Genomic DNA, 18,384 nt, shown 5'->3' with positions numbered 1-18,384 from the left:
GGGCAGGGGGGGAAAGGAAGCGGCTGCTGGCTGGACCCCAGACCATTTTCCCTCATGGGAGGGGGGGGTGTTGGGACTTCTGAAAAGTTTTTGGGGGGAGGTCATTGACCATTATTAAACAATCTCTCTCTCTCTCTCCCCTCCCTCTTCTCTCCCATTCTCTGGGGTCGGAATGTGCCTGTTTTGTGTTCCCCTCTCCTGCGATGGGACATTCCCCCCCCTCCCACGCACAATCCTGGGCTCCCTGTCACCTCCACAACCTCCCCCCCCCTTCTCTGCTCCCCCTGCCCCCGCCGGTGGGCAGCCCCCTCCCCTCCCTCCGGCCGGTCCCCCGGGCCAGGGGCTGATGTGCGCCCACTAGCCGCGCTGCCCGTTCCCCCTTGCCCACTCTCAGGCGCGCGCTCAGGCTCGCGTCCCCGGCGCGCAGAGCATGCCTCTCAGCCCAGCCAGCGGCAAACATGAGTCTCCGGAGCAGCAGCAGCAGCAGCGGCAGCGGCGGCGGCGGCAGCAGCGGCGGAGGCAGCGGCAGCAGCAGGAGGACGAGGACGAGGAGGAGGAGGAGGAAGAGGAGGAGGAGGAAGAAGAAGAGGAAGAAGAGGAGGAGGAGGAAGAGGAGGAGGAGGAGGAAGAAGAAGACGAGCAGTCTCCGCACCGCTGCCAGCAGCTGCAGCAGGCCGGCGTGGTGAACGGCGATCCTGGGGGGAGCACGGAGAGCAGCCTCAGGGAGGAGACCCTGTATGATACCATCACGCCTCCCGCCGCCGCCCCCGGCCCCGGCCCTTGCTCCTCCGAGACGTCGGCCTCTCCCCCGCCAGGGCGGATGGACGAGCCAGCTCCCAACGCCCTGGTTCTGCGCATCGGCATCCCGGACCTCCAGCAAACGGTGAGTCGGGCGCGCAGCACCACGGAGAGCGGCGGGCCGCGCCTGGGGCGCTGCGGCCGGGCCCAGGTGCGCGTCCCGCAATCGCCGGCCCGGAGCGGGTGGGCGCAAGTCCCCTGCCCGGGGGAGGGAGGGCGGGAGGGGCCCCTGGGGTGCAGCCCACCCCGCATCCCCGCCTGTGGAATGGCTGCTGGCTAAACTTTTACGCAACTGCAGTCCGGGGGAGGGGCGCAGCAGCCCCCTCCCCAGGATTCCCGCCTCCCGCCCGCCCGCCCGCCCTCAACTCTGCAGAGGCTGGGATGGTCCTGAATGCGGGCCGAGGGGCCCCTCCCGCCGCCGCCCCCCGCTGATGGTTCGGAGTTGGGAAGAATTGGGGAGGGGGCAGCATGTAGCCACAGATGGAGGGGGGGAGGGCTCATCCATCTAGAAGTCCGCCCCTCCCTCCAAAAAACCCCTTGCTGCTTGCTGGGGGTTTGGTAGCCGCTGGGCAGGTTAGAGCAGCCAAGGTGGGTCGGAGAGTCCAAGAGGATGAGGCGTGGGGGGAGGGGGCTGCCTAAGGGGTCCTGGGGGTGTTTCTTGAAAGGTGGGGGCAGGCTGGTCTTTGAAGCTGGAGAGGAGTCCCAGAAGGGGGCACGTGAAACTGGGCATGCTGGCCAGGAGCGATGGGATTTGTATTCTGGAAGGGCCTAGGATTTGGAGGGAGGGTCTGTGGGCTCCAGTTACAAGGGGTGTGTGTGTGGGGGGGGTATCAGGGGCCACGGAGGGTCCTTTGCCTCTTGGAGCTTTGCAAGACGTCCCTGCTGTGTGGGGTGTGGGGAGGCCTTTCGTCGCTCTGGGTCTGTGGGGGCCTGGAGGAGTCCCATCTCTGTGGGGCCGGGCATCTAAGGTGGAACCGGGGAGTTCTGGGGCAAGAAGCAAAGAGGGTTGGGGACCTTCTCGGTGGTCTCTTCGGAAGTTTGAACCCCAGTTCTGGGGGGCTAAGGGGCTGTTCACAGGCTGCAGCTGGAGTGCTCTGGGTCTCTCTCTCTCTCTCTCTCTCTCTCTCTCTCTCTCCTCTCTCTCTCTCTCTCTCTCTCTCTCTCTCTCTCTCTCTCTCTCGTCTCTGTGTGTGTGTGTGTGTGTGTGTGCGTGTGTGCCCCCAGCCCAGCAGATGCTGGAGACCCTTAGAAGGGCCCAGGAACCCAGGCTGGAGGTTGATTGATGGGGTGGGGGGGGTATGAGAGAAATCTTGAAGCCCCCAGTCTGGGTGGGGACACAATTGCCTGGGCCACCTGTTGGTTTTGCTTGGGGAGGGGAGCCCTGCCCCTTAGACCCCCTGGGGGCTCAACGGGGGGGGGGGTCTCCCTCCAGGACAGGAGCAACTTCCCAGCCCCTCCGTCCTCCCAGCCCTTCCCAGCCCGAGGCAGCCAGTCGGCAGAAAGCGGAACCCACCCGGGTCTTCCTGTACCCCCCCCCCTCCCTCCTTTCTCCAGCTGACTCCTCCGCTGCCTGGGCTCAGGAGCCGAGTTCCAGAGGAGGACATTCCGAGGGGGTCTGCAGGGCTTGGGGGTTGTGGTTTCCCGGCTGCTCCGCCTGGATGGGTGAATTGGGGAAGGGGGGCAGGCAGGAATTCCAGCAGCACACCCCCCCCCCAGTCCCTGGGCCTCTGCGCTCGGTCGTGATGTGCTGCCCTGGGAGGTTTGGCAAAGTCTCAGCATGCTGATTTCTGCAAGGGGAAAACTCCTCGCTCGGCCTGGCCGGTCGCTGAAGGAATGGAATGGGGGACGGTCTGGCTAGGTCACCATTGGGGAGGGGAGATGGGGGGGGTGGTTGTTGCAAAAGGCAGCTTTCCACAGAAGGGAGGGCCTGGGGGGAGGAGAAAGGGGGGTCTGGGACCTGTCCAGGAAGGGGGCTGGAGATTCCCAGGATTGGGATTCAGGGGTCCTGAAGGCCAGTTGGTCCCCTTCTCTGTTCAGGGCTGGGCAGCCTTTGGGGAGGGGACCCCCCCCCCTGCGCTCCGCTCTCTCCCCACTGCTCTCAACCTCCAAGTGGGCCTGCTTGCCTTCCTCTGGGCCATTCTCAGGCGTCCCGGCTGGCCAAGGAGGGGGCAGAGGGAAGGTCAGGGCCTGGGTGGAGACGCTGCCCACAAGCCCCTCCCTTCCCTCCCCTCCCTGGGACCCTTTGCTCTCCTCGGGACTCAGGCAGTGGGGGAGGGGTGTGTGGGAGAGAAAGGGGGCGGGGCTTTGGGATTGCACATCAGAGGTCTTTACCTCTGGACCCAACTTCCCTTCCTTCCTTCCTTCCTTCCTTCCTTCCTTCCTTCCTTCCTTCCTTCCTTCCTTCCTTCCTTCCTTCCTTCCCTCCCATCTCCTCCAGCAATCCCCCAGGGCCCTCTTTGGACCAATGGTGGGGGAAATGCCCTGGTGGGAAGGGTAGGGGGGCTGCTGGGGGCTTCTCTCGCCATCCTTCCTCCGCCTGAGGGAGCCAGGTGACAAGGCCGCCCGATGGCACCTGGCAGCCAGGAGAGGGTGGCCCTCCTCTGCCTCTTGGGCTCCGGGCGGAAGCTCTTCCAGCGCATCCAGAGGACAGCCGGCATCTTCTCAGCCGTCCCCAAGGCCGGGAGGTTCCCTTTCCTCTGGGCTGGGAGCAGAGTCCGTTTTGCACCCCGGGTGGGAGGTAGATGAGCCTGTAGGCCGGGGGGCACAGCGGACGTAAACCATGACTGTCATAACTGTGGCTTATTCACTGCTGTCGAGTTGGCTGAGTCCACAGGATCTGCCAGGAAGCAGATCCCAACCAGGCCTCTGGAGGAACCCCCCCCCCCGGTCTGTAGGAGCTGCCAGCCACCCCTCGAGGTCCCTCCTTCCCTGGAGCCCCCCCCCCCCCCCCAACAGAGGATGCTCCTCCAGGGCTGGACTAGAAGACCTCTACGGTCCATGCCAGCTCCAGCGCTTGGGGAAGGCATTGTGCCGAAGCAGGGGGGGCAGCTCTGGGAGTCAGCCCTGCTTTGCCCTGGCCTCCTCCGGCTGCGGTCAGGCAGGGGGGCTTCCTGGGGGGGGGGCAAGAAAGTGGGCCTGATCCACCCAGGCAAGAACAGAGCAGCACCATCAGTTCAAAGGCCGCCCCACTGAAGCTCCGATGAGCTGCCACAAAAACTGCAGTGGGACCTCTGGGGCAGGTGCAGCAGGCAGGAGGCTGGCTTATTCTTTGGAGGAGACCCTCGGGGGTCTTGGTCTTCTGGCTCAGCTTGCAGGCTGGGCTGTAACTGGCTTTTTTCCCCTTCCTTCCTTCCTTCCTTCCTTCCTTCCCTCCCTCATTCCTTCCTTCTTTCCTTCCTTCCTTCCTTCTTTCCTTCTTTCCTCCCCTCCCTCCCTCCTTCCTTCCTTCCCTCCCTCATTCCTTCCTTCCTTCTTTCCTTCCCTCCCTCCTTCTTTCCTTCCTTCCTTCTTCCTTCCTTCCATCCTTCCCTCCTTCCTTCCCTCCTTCCTTCCCTCCTTCCTCCCTCTCATTTCCTCCCTCCCCCTCTCTCTCTCTTTCTTTCCCCTTCCTGGGGGGCCTGGGGTCTTTTGCTGGCTGAGACTTCTGCCAGGGGTCCAGGCTGCTGGCCTTCATTTCGGTCTCCCTGTGCTGGGCCTGTGGGAGGCTCCTCGCAGCTACTGTTCTCTTCGCCTGCTCTTCCCTTCCTTTAATCATACTCTCTCCTGTGTGGCATAGAAGCAGGTTAAGCCAATTACAAATTTAAATTAGATGAGCCCCCTTGGAGCAGGTGGCTGTCAACCCAGCCAGCCATGACGGCACAGCCGAGCCTCCATATTTAGAGGCAGACCATCTGACTCGTGTGTGTGTCTTTGTGTGTCTGTGTGTGTGTGTGTGAGTGTGTGTGTGAGAGAGAGTGATGAGGAGCCGGTGGGGCCTTTTCCTTTGAGTCTGTTTGTGGTTCCTTTAGAACTATTTAACCGCCCCTGTTGGATATCGGCCTGATTGGTGCTTCTTGGAGGGATGTAGGGAGATGCCATTTGCTGAAGGGGGGGACGGGCCTTCCTCCCAGCTGCGCTCGGCAGCCTCAAAGCCTTACGAGAGGAGAGGATCTTCTGGGCGTGTGGCAAACGTTGCCATGGGAGGGAGTGGAGTCCTATTATTTATGCATTTATTTATCTATTCATTTGTTCAGAAAATTTGTCACCCTGGGCAAAATCCGCAAGCAACGCATGAAACTGAATTCATGAAAACCAGTCTAAAGCCACCCAAAATACAGTTAAGAGGCGTTTGAACACTGCAACCTGAAAACACTTGGAAATGTGTGTGGGGCTCCCCTAACATCCTAGCCCCACGGAAGACGCAGATTTTCATGGAGGAGGAGGGGGGGAGGCAAGGAAAGCCCCCAACGGAGGGATTGGGGAACCAAAGTCTCCATCATAGCAGCCCTCCAGTATTGGGGGAGGGGGGCGCTGCCTCAGAGAAGAGGGGGGGGCTCAACCTCTTCTCCAAAGCACCTGGGGGTAGAACGAGAAGCAACGGAGGGAAACTAATCAAGGAGAGAAGCAACCTAGAACTAAGGAGAAACCTCCTAACAGTCAGAACAATTAACCAGTGGAACGACTTGCCACCAGAGGTTGTGGGGGCTCCATATCTGGAGGCCTTCAGGAAGAGACACCCACTTGTCTGGAATTCCCTGGGGCTCTCCAACCTTGGCGACTTTAAGACTTGTGGACTTCAACTCCCAGAATTCCTCCGCCAGCCTTGCCTGAAGTCCCCAAGTCTTAAAGTTGCCAAGGTTGGAGAGCCCTGCCCCAGGGTTGGGCTAGAAGACCTCCAAGGCCCCTTCCAGCTCTGTGATTCTGTTATTCATCTTCCAGACAAGGGACTGGATTGTAGAAATTTCCGCTTTGGGCCCTCAGAACCTCTGCCCAGATCTATCGCCTGCATTTCGATGAAAGCCGAGCGAGGCATCTGAAGGAGCCGAGACGGGAGCAGAAAACCCGCTCGGGGGTCTAGAAACGCCCGTTCCCATGGAGAGGCAGCCAGGGACCCCAGAAAACCCATCAAGCCGCTTCTCCTGACAGCAAACGCCTGGTTTCCAGGAGGGAACGGCTGGCGAGTTTCACTCCACTTGCCAAAGGCGGGGAGGGGGAGCTTTTGCGCCCTCCCCAAATGCTCCCCTTAAAGAGGGGCGGGATTGCCAATCCATGGTTGTGGCTGCCATCTTGGCTTGTTGACACGCACACATACAGGGGTGTCAGCATGTATGTATGCGCATTTGCACAGTGCCGGCCTCCAAAGCATTCGCATTACGCACACGACGTACTGAATCAGCCAGGGAAATACGGAGCGGCTGCATTGGGTAAGCAGACCTGCCATAATCTTAACCTAGACTGGCATTTCGTGGCATGGCATTAGATGCCAATCCCACCCATCGGGTGAGCTCATTGTCAAGCTATTGTCCCTGCTCAGCTTCCCAAAGACCACAGACCCTCTGACGTGAACTCAAAAGACCCCTTTATTAGGCAGACCCACAGCCCTGGCAAAACGTTTCTCTCTCAGCCTAACAAGTCCGTCCGTTTGCCACATCTATTCATCTCCGCCCGTTGCCTGGTATCCCCAGATCTAAGGTGGGGCTTCGCTAGCAGCAGTGGCTCTTCCATCACGAGGACCGGCCCATAGATTTCCAATGCTCTCCTCTCCTCTGCCTTCTGTTGTGCATCCAGGCATCGGGCACTGGACCCAGCTCCCCCTCCTCTTCCTCATCAGCCACCTCCAGACCTGGGGGCCGTGGACTCTCCATCTGAGGGCTGATGGGTGGCCCAGGCTCTGCCTCTGTCTCTCAACCTCTCTCCCTCTCCCCCACCCTCTCTCTCTCTCTCTCTGCCTGCTCCATCCCCTCTTCCTCCTCAGACCCCTCAGGTTGCCCTGATGCCGACCCTGACTCCCTTGCTCCCTCCCTCCTCTCAGAAGGGGGACCAGCAGCCGACAGGCCACAGCAGTCCCAGAAGAGGGGTGTGTTTTGGTAAGGAGGTGGGCTTCCCATGTGCCGGTTTTGTGACCAGAGATTAAACTCCAGAACAGCCAACAAGGGGATCCCCAAAACGTGGTAGCCTTCAAGCCTTGAAGCCTCTGTTTTTCTGGAGCGCAGCAACGCCCAACTTGGACAACCATTTGTCTGGAATGGGAGAGGCTCTCCTGCTTGAGCAGTGGGTTGGACTAGAGGACCTCAAAGGTCCCTTCCAACACTCTTATTCCGTTAACTTTGGAGCAACCTGTTCGGTTTTTGGAAGTGCTGCCTGAGGTTCCCCCAGCCCCTTTCCTTGCGGGATGCTGGGAAGGCTCCATGACCTCACTTGACCCCTTCCGTCCATCTGGAGAACTGGGAGGTGTGCGCAGTGCTTTCGGCAGTGAAGTCGGAGGGGAGAATCGGGCTGTTTTTGGCGCTGTGTCTTGGAGTGGTGAGAAAAGGGAGGAAGTGCTGGTGGTTTTTAAAGGTCCTCTAGAACAGTGTTTCTCAACCTTGGCCACTTGAAGATGTCCGGACTTCAATTCCCAGAATTTCCCAGCAGTGATTAGGACAGTGTTTCTCAACCTTGTCAACTTGAAGATGTCCGGACTTCAACTCCCAGAGTTCCCCAGCCAGCATTCGCTGGCTGGGGAATTCTGGGACTTGAAGTCCAGACATCTTCAAGTGGCCAAGGTTGAGAATCACTGCTCTAGAAAGAAGGATAGTAGTTGCAACATCACCTCTTGGTCCCTCTTTTTGGGAGGAGTTGAAGTCCACAAGTCTTAAGGCTGCCAAGGTTGAACACCTTGCATCAGAGGAACCAACGGGGCCCAGATTGAAAGTGATCTAAATCAGTGCTCTTCAGTCTTGGCCCTTTGAAGAGGGTGGACTTCGACTCCCAGAATTCAAAGCTGGCTGGGGAATTGTGGGAGCTGAAGTGCCCCCATCTTCAAAGGGCAACACTGGCCTGAATAATGGGCTTCTCCTAGTTCCCACTGCAGCTTTTTCTCCGCCACCTTCTCAACATCCTTCCCCCCACCCTCACCCAAATGATTCCCCAGAAGACCACCCGTTACCTTGGCCTCCCCTCTGCTTGCAGCCCCTTCTCTTCTGCCCGGTGCAGCTGCCGAAATGAGACTCGGCTTCCAACGTGGCTGGCAGAGCCACCAAGGCTTGGCGCTGAGCTCTCTAAATCAGGGAGCAAATGGATTACATGGTGGAACTGATGAGCCGCCATCTGTTCCAAGATGGCCATCGCGGGCGGCCTCCTGCTGACGGAGGGGATTCCTTCCTGGAGAGAGAGAGAGCCCATCTTCTCAGAGCCAGGTTGGGGGGGGGGGTCAAGAGAGTTTCTGCAGCACTGGAAAGTCGGCGTCCTCTTCCTCCAGGAACAAGGGAAGGGGATTGCCGGCAGATGTAGCCTTCTGCATCGGCCCCAACTTTCACAGGAATCAGCCCGGACCGGAATTAGTTCTTCCGTGGAGTTAGTCTTAATTTCCCCTCTCGCTTGAACTTTTCACTGCGTCGGAAAGAAACGTCAAGGAGGAAATCCAATGGTTTCATTTCATTTCATTTTCCCTTTATTTGTATGCCGCCCTTTTCCCTGGGGGGGACTCAGGGCGGCTCACAGTTCAAAAAGGGGGGGGGGAGGACAAACAATTTCTAACATAAGGACAATACAACATATTAAAAGAAACACAACAGTCACACAATTCGAGTGGGGTCAGAATCTTAACCCCAGGCCAGCCGGGACAGCCAGATCTTTAGGGCGGCGCGGAAGGACTGGAGGGTGGTGAGGGTCCGAATCTCCACGGGGAGTTCGTTCCAGAGGGTCGGAGCAGCCACCGAGAAGGCCCTCCTCCGGGTAGTTGCCAGCCTACACTGGCTGGATGATGGAATTCGGAGGAGGCCTAATCTATGCGATCGTATCGGTCTAGTGGAGGTCATTGGCAGTAGGCGGTCTCTCAAGTACCCAGGTCCAGTACCATGAAGGGCTTTATAGGTGATAAATACAGCCAGACCCTCCCCTGCTCCAGGTCTCAGGGAAACCTGGAATTAAGGAGAAACTTCCTAACCGTGAGGACAATTCGCCAGTGGAACGGCTGGTCTCCAGCAATCGTGGGAGCTTCATCACTGGAGGCTTTCAAGAAGAGGCTGGGCAGCCAACCGTCTGAAATGGAATAGGATCTCCTGCTTGAGCAAGGGGCTGGACTAGAAGACCTCCAAGGTTCCTTCCAGCTCCTATTCTGTTCTATTCTATATTCTGTACTGTCCTGTCCTATTCCTGGGATGGATGTCTGTTTTGATGCCTGCCTTGTGGAGCAGCCTCTAACCTGAGCTATGCACAACCCCCCAAACTACTAGCCTTTGAAAAGGTCCTGGCTAATCTCCAGGGCACTGGGGTGGGGGGTCTTAGCTGCCGTGTGGGTGCAGGCATCTCTCTCTCTCTCTCGTGCTGTTATTGAGACCCCAAAGGTCCAGGGGGCTCCCTTTGTTTTTCCCTGGAAGACCTTTCGCTTCTCATCCAAGACGTTCTGAGAACCGAAGAAGCTTCTTCTTGGATGAGAATTGAAAAGAAAGTCCAGTTGCCTTTTGGAAAAAAATCCCCTTTGGGTCAACCATGTCTTGGATGACGGAGAAAGCCCTCAAATGTTGTTCTTGGGGGACTTTTCTTTTTAGGGGCTCAACTCTATCCCTGTAATGGAGGGTGCTTCTGGGGTGAGTCTTTGATTGCTACCAGGGTGCCTTGGTAGGCGGCCAACCGTGTAAATGTGTAAGGATATAAATCAAAAGCAGAAACCGATGGAGGACGGGTGCTGAGAGTGGCAGATGCCAGAACAATCAGGACCATGGAGAGTTCCCTGCCAGGAAACACCCCACCCCCCACCCCCCAATCTGGCTCTGGGAAAGGTCCTGAGGAGGGAGCCCGGGGGAAGGGGTTGTCTCTTCGTTATCCACCCGACTCCCCCACCCACCCACTCCCGGCCTGAGTTGGGGGCTTGAGGGGCCCCAGACTTTCTTTTTTTTAATATACTTTTTTATTTTCCATTTTCATAACATACAATCACATGTATACTATTACTTAGCCAATATTCCTATTGTATTAAGTAGTAATTACATCAGTTCCTCTTGTCATCAACGCCCAGAAAGATAAAAACCCATTATTAGCTCTTCTGCTCTCCATACACCTCTTTCTTCTACCTCTCTCCTACCTCCTTTCTTCCCTCCATCATCCTTTTCTACTCTACTTCCCCTTCCTTTCTCCTTCTCCTCTCTCTGCATTCCACTCCTCCTTATCCTCCCTATCTTCCCCCCTTACCCTCTCTCCTATCCCTCTCTTCCCCATCTTTCTTCTCTCCTCTGCTTCCCACTCTTCTACATCCTGTCTTCCCTCCATCATTTTCTACTCTACTTCCCCTTCCTTTCTCCTTCTCCTCTCTCTGCATTCCACTCCTCCTTATCCTCCTCATCTTCCCCCCTTCCCCTCTCTCCTATCCCTCTCTTCCCATCTTTCTTCTCTCTTCTGTTTCCCACTCTTCCTCTCATTGGTGTATTTCCGCTTCCATATCAATATACTTAACATATCCTAGTTTTTAAAGAAAAAAATAAGAGTTTTCAGGGCCCAGACTTTCTTGAAGACCTGGTGTTGATGAGGAACTTTACAAGAATTGAGATGATGGGACAATTGCTGTGTCTCAGGAGGAAGAACTAAAGACGGAGCTGGTTTATTCACCGTCTGTTCCAGGGTGAACACTGCTCTTTATTTTCTCCCTTCTGCTTCCAAATCCAGATCTATTTCTGTCTCTGGCTGATTCATACCTTCACGGGGCCAAAATCTGAATCACCACTAGATGGCAGCAAATTTAACCAGAAGCTGCATCTTCACTGCCCTCTTGTGGCCACCCAGATGTCTTTGTAGCTAGGTCAGCTAAAAATGTACACGCAACACCCCCAAACCTGGTCGATTCCTATCCAGGTGGCTTGGAGGGAGCAGGAGCAGGTTGTGCGAATTCAGAAAATGAGGTGACTCGTTAAAGAAGGCTACTGGATTCCAGATACCTATTATCTATGTTCATCTGGCGTATGTCCCCACCTCCTCTTCCCTTTGGGGAGATGAACAGCATTATGCAAAGATCTGAAAAGGGATAAGAAGCTGTAAGATGAAGATACTAGAGACGTAAGAGAAAACGGCAGGAAATAGAGCTAGATTGAAGGCTAAGTCAAGTTTACAGCTCTTCGTGGAGTTTTGTTTGCAAGCTTCCCTTCAACCACTCTGTCCATGCACCGTTTCTCTCCAGGTTGGAGGTTGCGGGAAGGGGAGAGAGGGGATATTTGGTTCAATTTGCAGGTCAGACAAAGTACTCAGAGCTCCCGGCTGAAAAGACCCCAAAGGCGAAAGGACCCTGGTTCCCTTCCAAGGCAAAAGGTAGCCCTTTTCCCACAGTGGAAGGGAAGAAAACCACACTTTCCCCCTTTCACCATTCCTTCTCCTCTTCCTCCACTTCTTCTTTTTCTCTTCCTTCTCTTCCTTTCCCCCTTCTCCCCCTCTCCTTCCTCCCCTCCTCCTTCTTCTCTTTTTCCTCCTCCTTGTCTGTCTTCTCTACCACTTATCCTCTTTCCCCTCCTCCTTCTCCTTCCCCTTCTCATCCTTCTGGTCCATGTTCTCACCCACTCCTTCTTCTCTTTCTCCTTCTTCCTCCTTTCCCTTCTCCCCCCCCCCTTCCTGCTTCTCCACCCCCTTCTCTTTCGCCTTCTCCTGAAACACACTACTTTAAACACGGGACAACTTTGTAGAAAAAGCCTGTTTACAATGGCCCAGTTAGACTGAATATATAGTAACCATCTTGATTTAATTGGAGATAAATCAATCTGTGGGTTCTGTCTGCTTCTGTGGTGGATCTCCAGGCCTCCTGCCCGCTTTTATGCTTCTTGGGACTTCTTTTCCTTCCTTCCTTCCTTCCTTCCTTCCTTCCTTCCTTCCTTCCTTCCTTCCTTCCTTTTTTCTTTCTTTCTTTCTTCCTTCCTTCTTCCTTCCTTCCTTCCTTCCTTCCTTCCTTTCCTTTTTCTTCTTTTCCTTTCATTTGGGCCCGGCTGCCCTCTCCCACGGCTGGGGCTTCTCTGCTTCTCTGCCAAAACTGCTGCTGGGGTCCATCTTGCTGGGAACGGATGGATTTCCTTGGGGTTCCCTCCGACAGAGCAACGAGGCTTGGACGGCCAAAAGCCAAGGTTCATTGATGCTGTTTGGGGAATTCTGGGAGTTGGAGTCCACCTGTCTTAAAATGGCCAAGGTAGAGAAACGCGGCTCTAAACACTGGCTGACTTTGGAAGATTGTCCGCCGTTAAGTTGGTCTTGCGCTGCTCCACGGTTCCTCTGGACTTTGTTCTCTTTGAAGGATTCGTTGCTCTGAGCCAGCTTTCTCTCTCTCTCTCTCTCTCTCTCTTAAATGGCCCTCTTTCCTTCTGCACTTTGCGTTGCGTAACGTTGTGCTTTCAATTTGCCAGCCCATGAATGAAATCACCTTCAGCTGCTACTCGGTGCATGGGGATCCATGTGGTCTTTCTGCCTTCCAGCTGACACCACCTCCACCGGGGTCTCAAGGGGTCCCCCCTCTTCCACCTTGGAGGAAGGATCTAGGGACTTCGGTGGGGGGGGGGGCATCAAAGGGAGCTTGGACGTGCAGAAAGCTTCACCCCCCCAGCCCGACTCCACCCATCCTCCTCTATTTCCAGAGGGGCCCTGGGTTCCTTCCCTATTTGTCACATCCCCCCACCCCCCCCAAAGCTCTTGTTTCGCAGCTTCGTTTCGCTCCAGCAAAGCAGAAGTAACAGACCTTGGCTGATTATATTGTATTTGTGGAAGAAGAAGAAGGCAGAGTTATGTATTAATAGAAGCTCGGGATTGAAACGTGGGCTCCTTGGAGCACTCTGATGTTTCATGACCCAACTAGGGAACATCATCAAGGCTAGAAGAGAGTGGTGTTTGGGGCGGAGGGGGGGGGAGGAGGAGGAGGTAGTGACTAGGGGACATCCTCACTGCTAGAAGGGAGTGGTGTTTGCAAGAAAAGGGAAGGGGAGGGATTGTGGGGTCTTTTGCGATCTCTGTAGTTGGTGGTTTTCTTGCAGACGTTTCATGACCCATCTAAGTAGCATCATCAGTCCTAGAAGGGAGTGGTGTTTGCAAGGAGGGGGGAGGAGGGACTGTGGGGTCCTTAGTGCTCTCTGAACTTGGTGGCTTTCTTGTGGACGTTTGATGACCCATCTAAATAGCATCATCAGTGCTAGAAGGGATTCAGAACACCAAGGGAACCCACCCCCCCCCCCAGATTCCTGTGTGGTTGGACATTCGAAACAACCAGAGCTCCAATAACTCTTGGAAGCAGGCTATAGCAGTGTTTCTCAACCTTGGCTACTTGAAGATGTCTGGACTTCAACTCCCAGAATTCCCCAGCCAGCGAATGCTGGCTGGGGAATTCTGGGAGTTGAAGTCCGGACATCTTCAAGTTGACAAGGTTGAGAAACACTGTCCTAACCACTGCTGGGAAATTCTGGGAGTTGAAGTCCGGACATCTTCAAGTGGCCAAGGTTGAGAAACACTGGGCTATAGGATCATAAGATGGTAGAGTTAGGAGGGATCCTGAAGGTCTTCTAGTCCAGCCGCTCAACCAGGACAGGAATCCAAAGACCACCTCCCAACCTTGGCTTGGGGAGCCTCCGTGGCTTCCCTAGTCAGGAAACGGCATCTCTGAGCTTGTATCTCCTCTCTCGTCTGTGGGGGCTCTGGAGGACGTCTCCCCCTTCCTTCTGCAGCTGGAGGGGGCAAGGGCCTTGAAGGAGGGGGGGAAGAGCTGCTACCATGGCAACAACCAGATCAGGCTCCAGCCTTGACCAGGAAAGGAACTTGAGGGGGGGTCTCAGATGAGCCCCTCCCTAGTTCACGCAGGGGGAGGGGAATATTCAAGAACCCATGGCTGTTTCTACATGCGTGTTAGGCACCACACTAGAAACGGGGAGCCTGCAAGTTCTAGTCCCCTCTTAGGCATGATAGCTGGGAGACTTTGGGCCTAACACTAGGAGACGGTGAGTTTCTAGTCCTGCCTTACACATAAAAGCCCAGCTGGGTGACTTTGGGCCAGTCACTGGGACACCGTGAGTTCTAGTTCCTGCCTTAGGCATGAAAGCCAGTAGAGGGATTTGGGGCCAATCACCAGGAGACGGGGAGTTCTAGTTCCATCTTAGGTATGAAATCGGGATGGGTGGCTTTGGGCCAGTCTCTCTCTCTCAGCCCAGCCAACCTCACAGGGTCGTCGATGTGAGGAAAAAAATAGGGACAAAGGAGTCTTAGATTTATTCACCAGGTCAAGTTACTTTTAAATATAATGATACACACACACACACACACATAAAAGATGGTTACAGTGAGAGTAGTGCTGACCCAGAGGGCCTTGGTGTCTTAGTCCGGTCTACCTCGCAGGGCTGGCAGCCTTTCTGCCCTGTGCTTCCCCAAAAGCCATGGGTTATGGGGTTTCTGGCTGGGCTGCCCTTCAGGCAGGCACTCCCACACGAACCACTGCAAGGCTTGACTAGGTGGCGCAGTGAGCCTAGGTGGCGCAGTGGTTAACTGCAGGCTGACTGCTATCTGCAGTTCGGCGGTTCAAATCTCACCGGCTCAGGGTTGACTCAGCCTTCCATCCCTCTGAGGTGGGTAAAATGAGGACCCAGACTGTGGGGGCGATATATGCTGACTCTGTAAACCGCTTAGAGAGCGCTGAAAGCCCTATGAAGCGGTATATAAGTCTAACTGCTATTGCTATTGCTATTGCTATTGACTACTACATTGAGCTCACCATGGGGCAGCCCTTGAAGACCGCCTGGAACTTCAGCTGGGTCAGAATGCAGCGCCAGCAATTGACACACCCAGCATGCGTCAGTGAGCCCACACGGCACCCCTACTCCGCCAGGCGCCCTTGTTGCCAGTTTCTTTCCGGGTGTGACTCAGGGCAGCAGTGGGGGGGCTGGTTCTCCCTTCTGAAGCCCTGCGTGGCATCAGGCCCAATTATTGGGGTGTTTCCCAAGCTCTTCCGGTTTCCCTTTGGCTGATATGGCTCCTCTCCTCTCAAATTGTGTCATTTTTCAGGACCCAGGAAGTCTCCCTTCTCTGTGGCCTGCCCTCCCCCTATTGGAATGAGGACCCCTCCCCCCTGAGCTCCAGGTGACTCCCACCTGCTGGTCTTCCGGGAGGCCTTTGGGCCCGGGCTCTTCTCCCAGGACTCCAGCGAGGGAGATTTGGCCCCTTGTTGGGTGCGTTTTTGTGTAGAGTGAGCGGATGCCTCCAAAAGGGTTTTCGCGTTGTGTTCTTTGAGTTCATTCTATGATGGGAGTCGACCGCTGGTGCTGGGTGTGGCATTGAGGGCAGTTTCAGGAGGTCCCAGAGCAGAAGGCAGAATAACGGATTTGGAAGGTCTTCTAGTCCAGTGTTTCTCAACCTTGGTGACTTAAAGTCCTGGGGACTTCAACTCCCAGAATCCCACAGCCAGCATAGCTGGCTGTGGGATTCTGGGAGTTGAAGTCCCCAGGACTTAAAGTCACCAAGGTTGAGAAACACTGTTCTAGTCCAACCTCTTGCTCAGACAAATGGTTGCCCAATCTCTTCTTCAAAACCTCCAGTGGCGGAGCCCCCCCACAGCTTCTGGTGGCAAGCTGTTCCACTGGTTAGTTGCCCCCCCCTGTTAGGAAGTTTCTCCTTAGTTGCAGGTCGCTTCTCTCCTTGATGGGTTTCCATCTGTTGCTCTCAGCAGCTCTGGAGAAGAGGTCGACCCCCCACACCACCTCTTCTTTGAATGGCCCCACTGCTGCATTGGTTACCGGGGGGCCTCCCGGAAGGTCCTCCGAGGCCCTGGGTGTTCTCAGAGCTTGGTGACTTTCACGGATGATGCTACCCACTTCGGCTCATGAAACGCCCGCAAGAAAACCAACCCAACCTCAGAGAGCAGCAGGGGGCCCTCAATTCAGAACTATTCCCTTTGATTGGCAAAAGAGGAACCGGAGCCTGGAGTGGCATCGGAAGGAGACGCGTGGTTCATTCGCCATGGCCAAAGCCTCCTGACGGATGGAAAGAAGGCCCTCTTGGGAAGCCATGGATCTTGGAGAAGCCCCTTCCCACCTGGTCTTCTCTGGGCGTTCCAGCCAGCCAGGACTTCCCCTTCAGGCACAAGCAGAGGCTGCCTCTGAAGGGCCAGTCTGGGGCATTCTGGGCCACGGCACATGTTTGCATGGGCCTCAAGGCCTTGCCCAATGGACTGCCTTCCCCCTTCCTCCCTCCCTCTCCTCCTCCTCTCTCCCTCCCTCTCTCTCTCTCTCTCCCTCTCTCTCTCTCCCTCCCTCCCTCCCTCTCTCCCTCTCTCTCTCCCTCCTCCTCTCTCCCTCTCTCTCCCCTCCCTCTCCTCTCCCTCTCCCTCCCTCCCTCTCTCTCCCCTCCCTCTCTCTCTCCTCTCTCTCCTCTCTCCCTCTCTCTCTCTCTCTCTCCCTCTCTCTCCTCCCCTCTCTCTCTCCCTCCTCTCCCTCCCTCCCTCTCTCTCCCTCCCTCTCTCTCTCTCCCCTCTCTCCCCTCTCCCTCCCTCCCTCTCCCCTCCCTCTCTCTCTTTCTCCCTCTCCCTCCCTCCCTCTCTCTCTCTCTCCCTCTCTCTCTCCTCCCCTCCCTCCCTCCTCTCCCTCCCTCCCTCCCTCCCCCTCTCTCTCTCCCTCTCTCTCTCCTCTCTCTCTCCCTCTCCCTCCCTCTCTCCCTCCCTCTCTCTCTCTCTCCCTCCCCCTCCCTCCCCCCCTCTCTCTCCCTCTCTCTCCCTCTCTCTCTCCCTCTCCCTCCCTCCCTCTCTCCCTCTCTCTCTCTCCCTCCCTCTCCTTCCCTCCCTCTCCCTCCCTCTCTCTCCCTCTCCCTCCCTCCCTCTGTCCCTCCCTCCCTCCCTCTCTCTCTCTCTGAATGCGGAGGTCAGGGCTCCCCCAGGGGGCGCGCTGGGCAGTTGGGGGGGGGGAGCAAGGAAGCACCGGGAGGGGGCCCTGGGTGGAGAGGGGGCCGCACTCCCCCTGTATTGCCTTGGCTCTGCTTCTGATTTGCCCCCCAACCAGCCTGTTCTTGGCAGATCGCAGCATCACTTAAAAATTAATTATTTAACACGTTTAATAGCCCAAACTGCAAAAGTAATTTAAAAATATCTTAATAAATAGCAGAGTGGGCAGATTAAAGGCATTAATAAATGCAGCCCAGATAACACACATCCAGGCGGCAAAAGATGGGCACAGAGAGAGAGAGTGCCTGAGCTAGTGCAGAGTGTTTTTTCCTCCAGCGGCATGGGCAACACAGCCAACACACACACACACACAGAGAGACCGAGGGAGAGGGAGAGAGGGAGGAAGAGGGAGGGGGAGAAAGACAAACTGGATGAAAAGCTCCCTTTGCAAAGGTGAAGGTTTTGTTTTTTCCTTGGTGGAAACGATCCACCCTCCCTGAGCAAAACCTCTCCGATTCTTTCTAAAAACAAATTGGGCCAAGCATTGTTGGTGCAGGAAGCCTCTCTCTCCTCCCCAACCAGCCCTTCAACAGTGGGAGGATCCACACACCGTTTCTGCTCCCCAGTCCGGTCCACTGGTTTCTAATTTTATTTCTATTGACTGGAAAGCTTGACTTCTGCTGATTTCCGAATGGAATCCAAAGGCCGGCTGAGCTGTGCAGAATAAGCAGCGGCCACGGAGGGGAGGGAGGGGGGAACTATCTCTGGTGGGCTTCTGCCAGTGGATCCCCCTACCCTGTTAGGCTGGAAGAGGGCCCTCACCTGGGAAGGGGTGGGGTGCTGAGCTGGCCAGGTGGAAGTGGCCTCGTGCTGGAACTGGGGGAAAGGGGGTGGTGACTGTGTAGCCCCCCCCCGACCCTCCTGGGCTGTGCCGTTCTAGCCCACCCACCCACTTGCCCCACTTGCCTTGCCAGCGGGAGGGTGGGCTTTTCCCCCTTTGGCTGGGAATGCCAGGCCGAGCCCTGGCACCTGCTCCCACAGGCAGAGAGGCTTGGTCCGGCTCCTGCATTCTCTAAGCACCTGGGGAAGGGGTGAAGCACAAAACCCCTTGGCACTGCCCTCCATTCCCTTCCAGAGGCAGAGAGGCTGATATGGCTGCAGAGGGGAAGGGGGCAGCCACGAGGAGGAAGAGGGTGATGGGGTTGGGGAAACAGCGTTCTTGGTGGCCCAGGTGGGCACACAGAGGCTGCCCGCTGCCTTCATCCCCATTTATGGGCACTTTAAAAAAGCCTGCCAAGATAAGTGCATAAAGGGGCTCCTCGCCCTGCCCACGTTTAAGAGGGACAGGCTTCAACTCCCAGAATTCCCCAGCCAGCTTTGTTGGGTGTTAGGAGTTGAAGCCCATCCCTCTTAAACTTGCCAGGTTGGGGAACCCCCTGGGTTAGAGGCTGAAAAACAAAAAAAAAGGAGAATATTTGCGGCTTGGGTTGGGGTTGAAATGTGGGGTCCTTGGTGCTCTCTGAGCTTAGTTGTTT

At 56.1% G+C, this 18,384-nt stretch overlaps 1 protein-coding gene across 2 annotated transcripts in view; it reads left to right on the top strand.

Annotated features, from left to right (window-relative positions):
- The first annotated feature begins 564 nt into the window (after positions 1 to 564).
- The window catches only part of SHANK3 (SH3 and multiple ankyrin repeat domains 3), a 217,480-nt gene continuing 199,660 nt past the window's right edge, over positions 565 to 18,384 (top strand). Inside the window, exon 1 of one of the 2 annotated variants that reach the window (XM_087722598.1) lies at positions 565 to 883. In XM_087722598.1, coding sequence (XP_087578724.1) covers positions 821 to 883 — 63 coding nt within the window. In that variant the 5' untranslated portion in view covers positions 565 to 820. The remainder of the gene's footprint in view (positions 884 to 18,384) is intronic. The other variant, XM_087722599.1, reaches the window with a different exon arrangement.

Source organism: Thamnophis sirtalis, unplaced genomic scaffold, assembly GCF_051295495.1.
Source record: "Thamnophis sirtalis isolate CommonGarterSnake01/CBP01778 unplaced genomic scaffold, rThaSir2_p1.2 scaffold_9, whole genome shotgun sequence".
NCBI classification, from domain to species: domain Eukaryota; kingdom Metazoa; phylum Chordata; class Lepidosauria; order Squamata; family Natricidae; genus Thamnophis; species Thamnophis sirtalis.
Note: the sequence above shows the minus strand (reverse complement) of the source record. Positions and strands in the feature narration are given on the sequence as shown.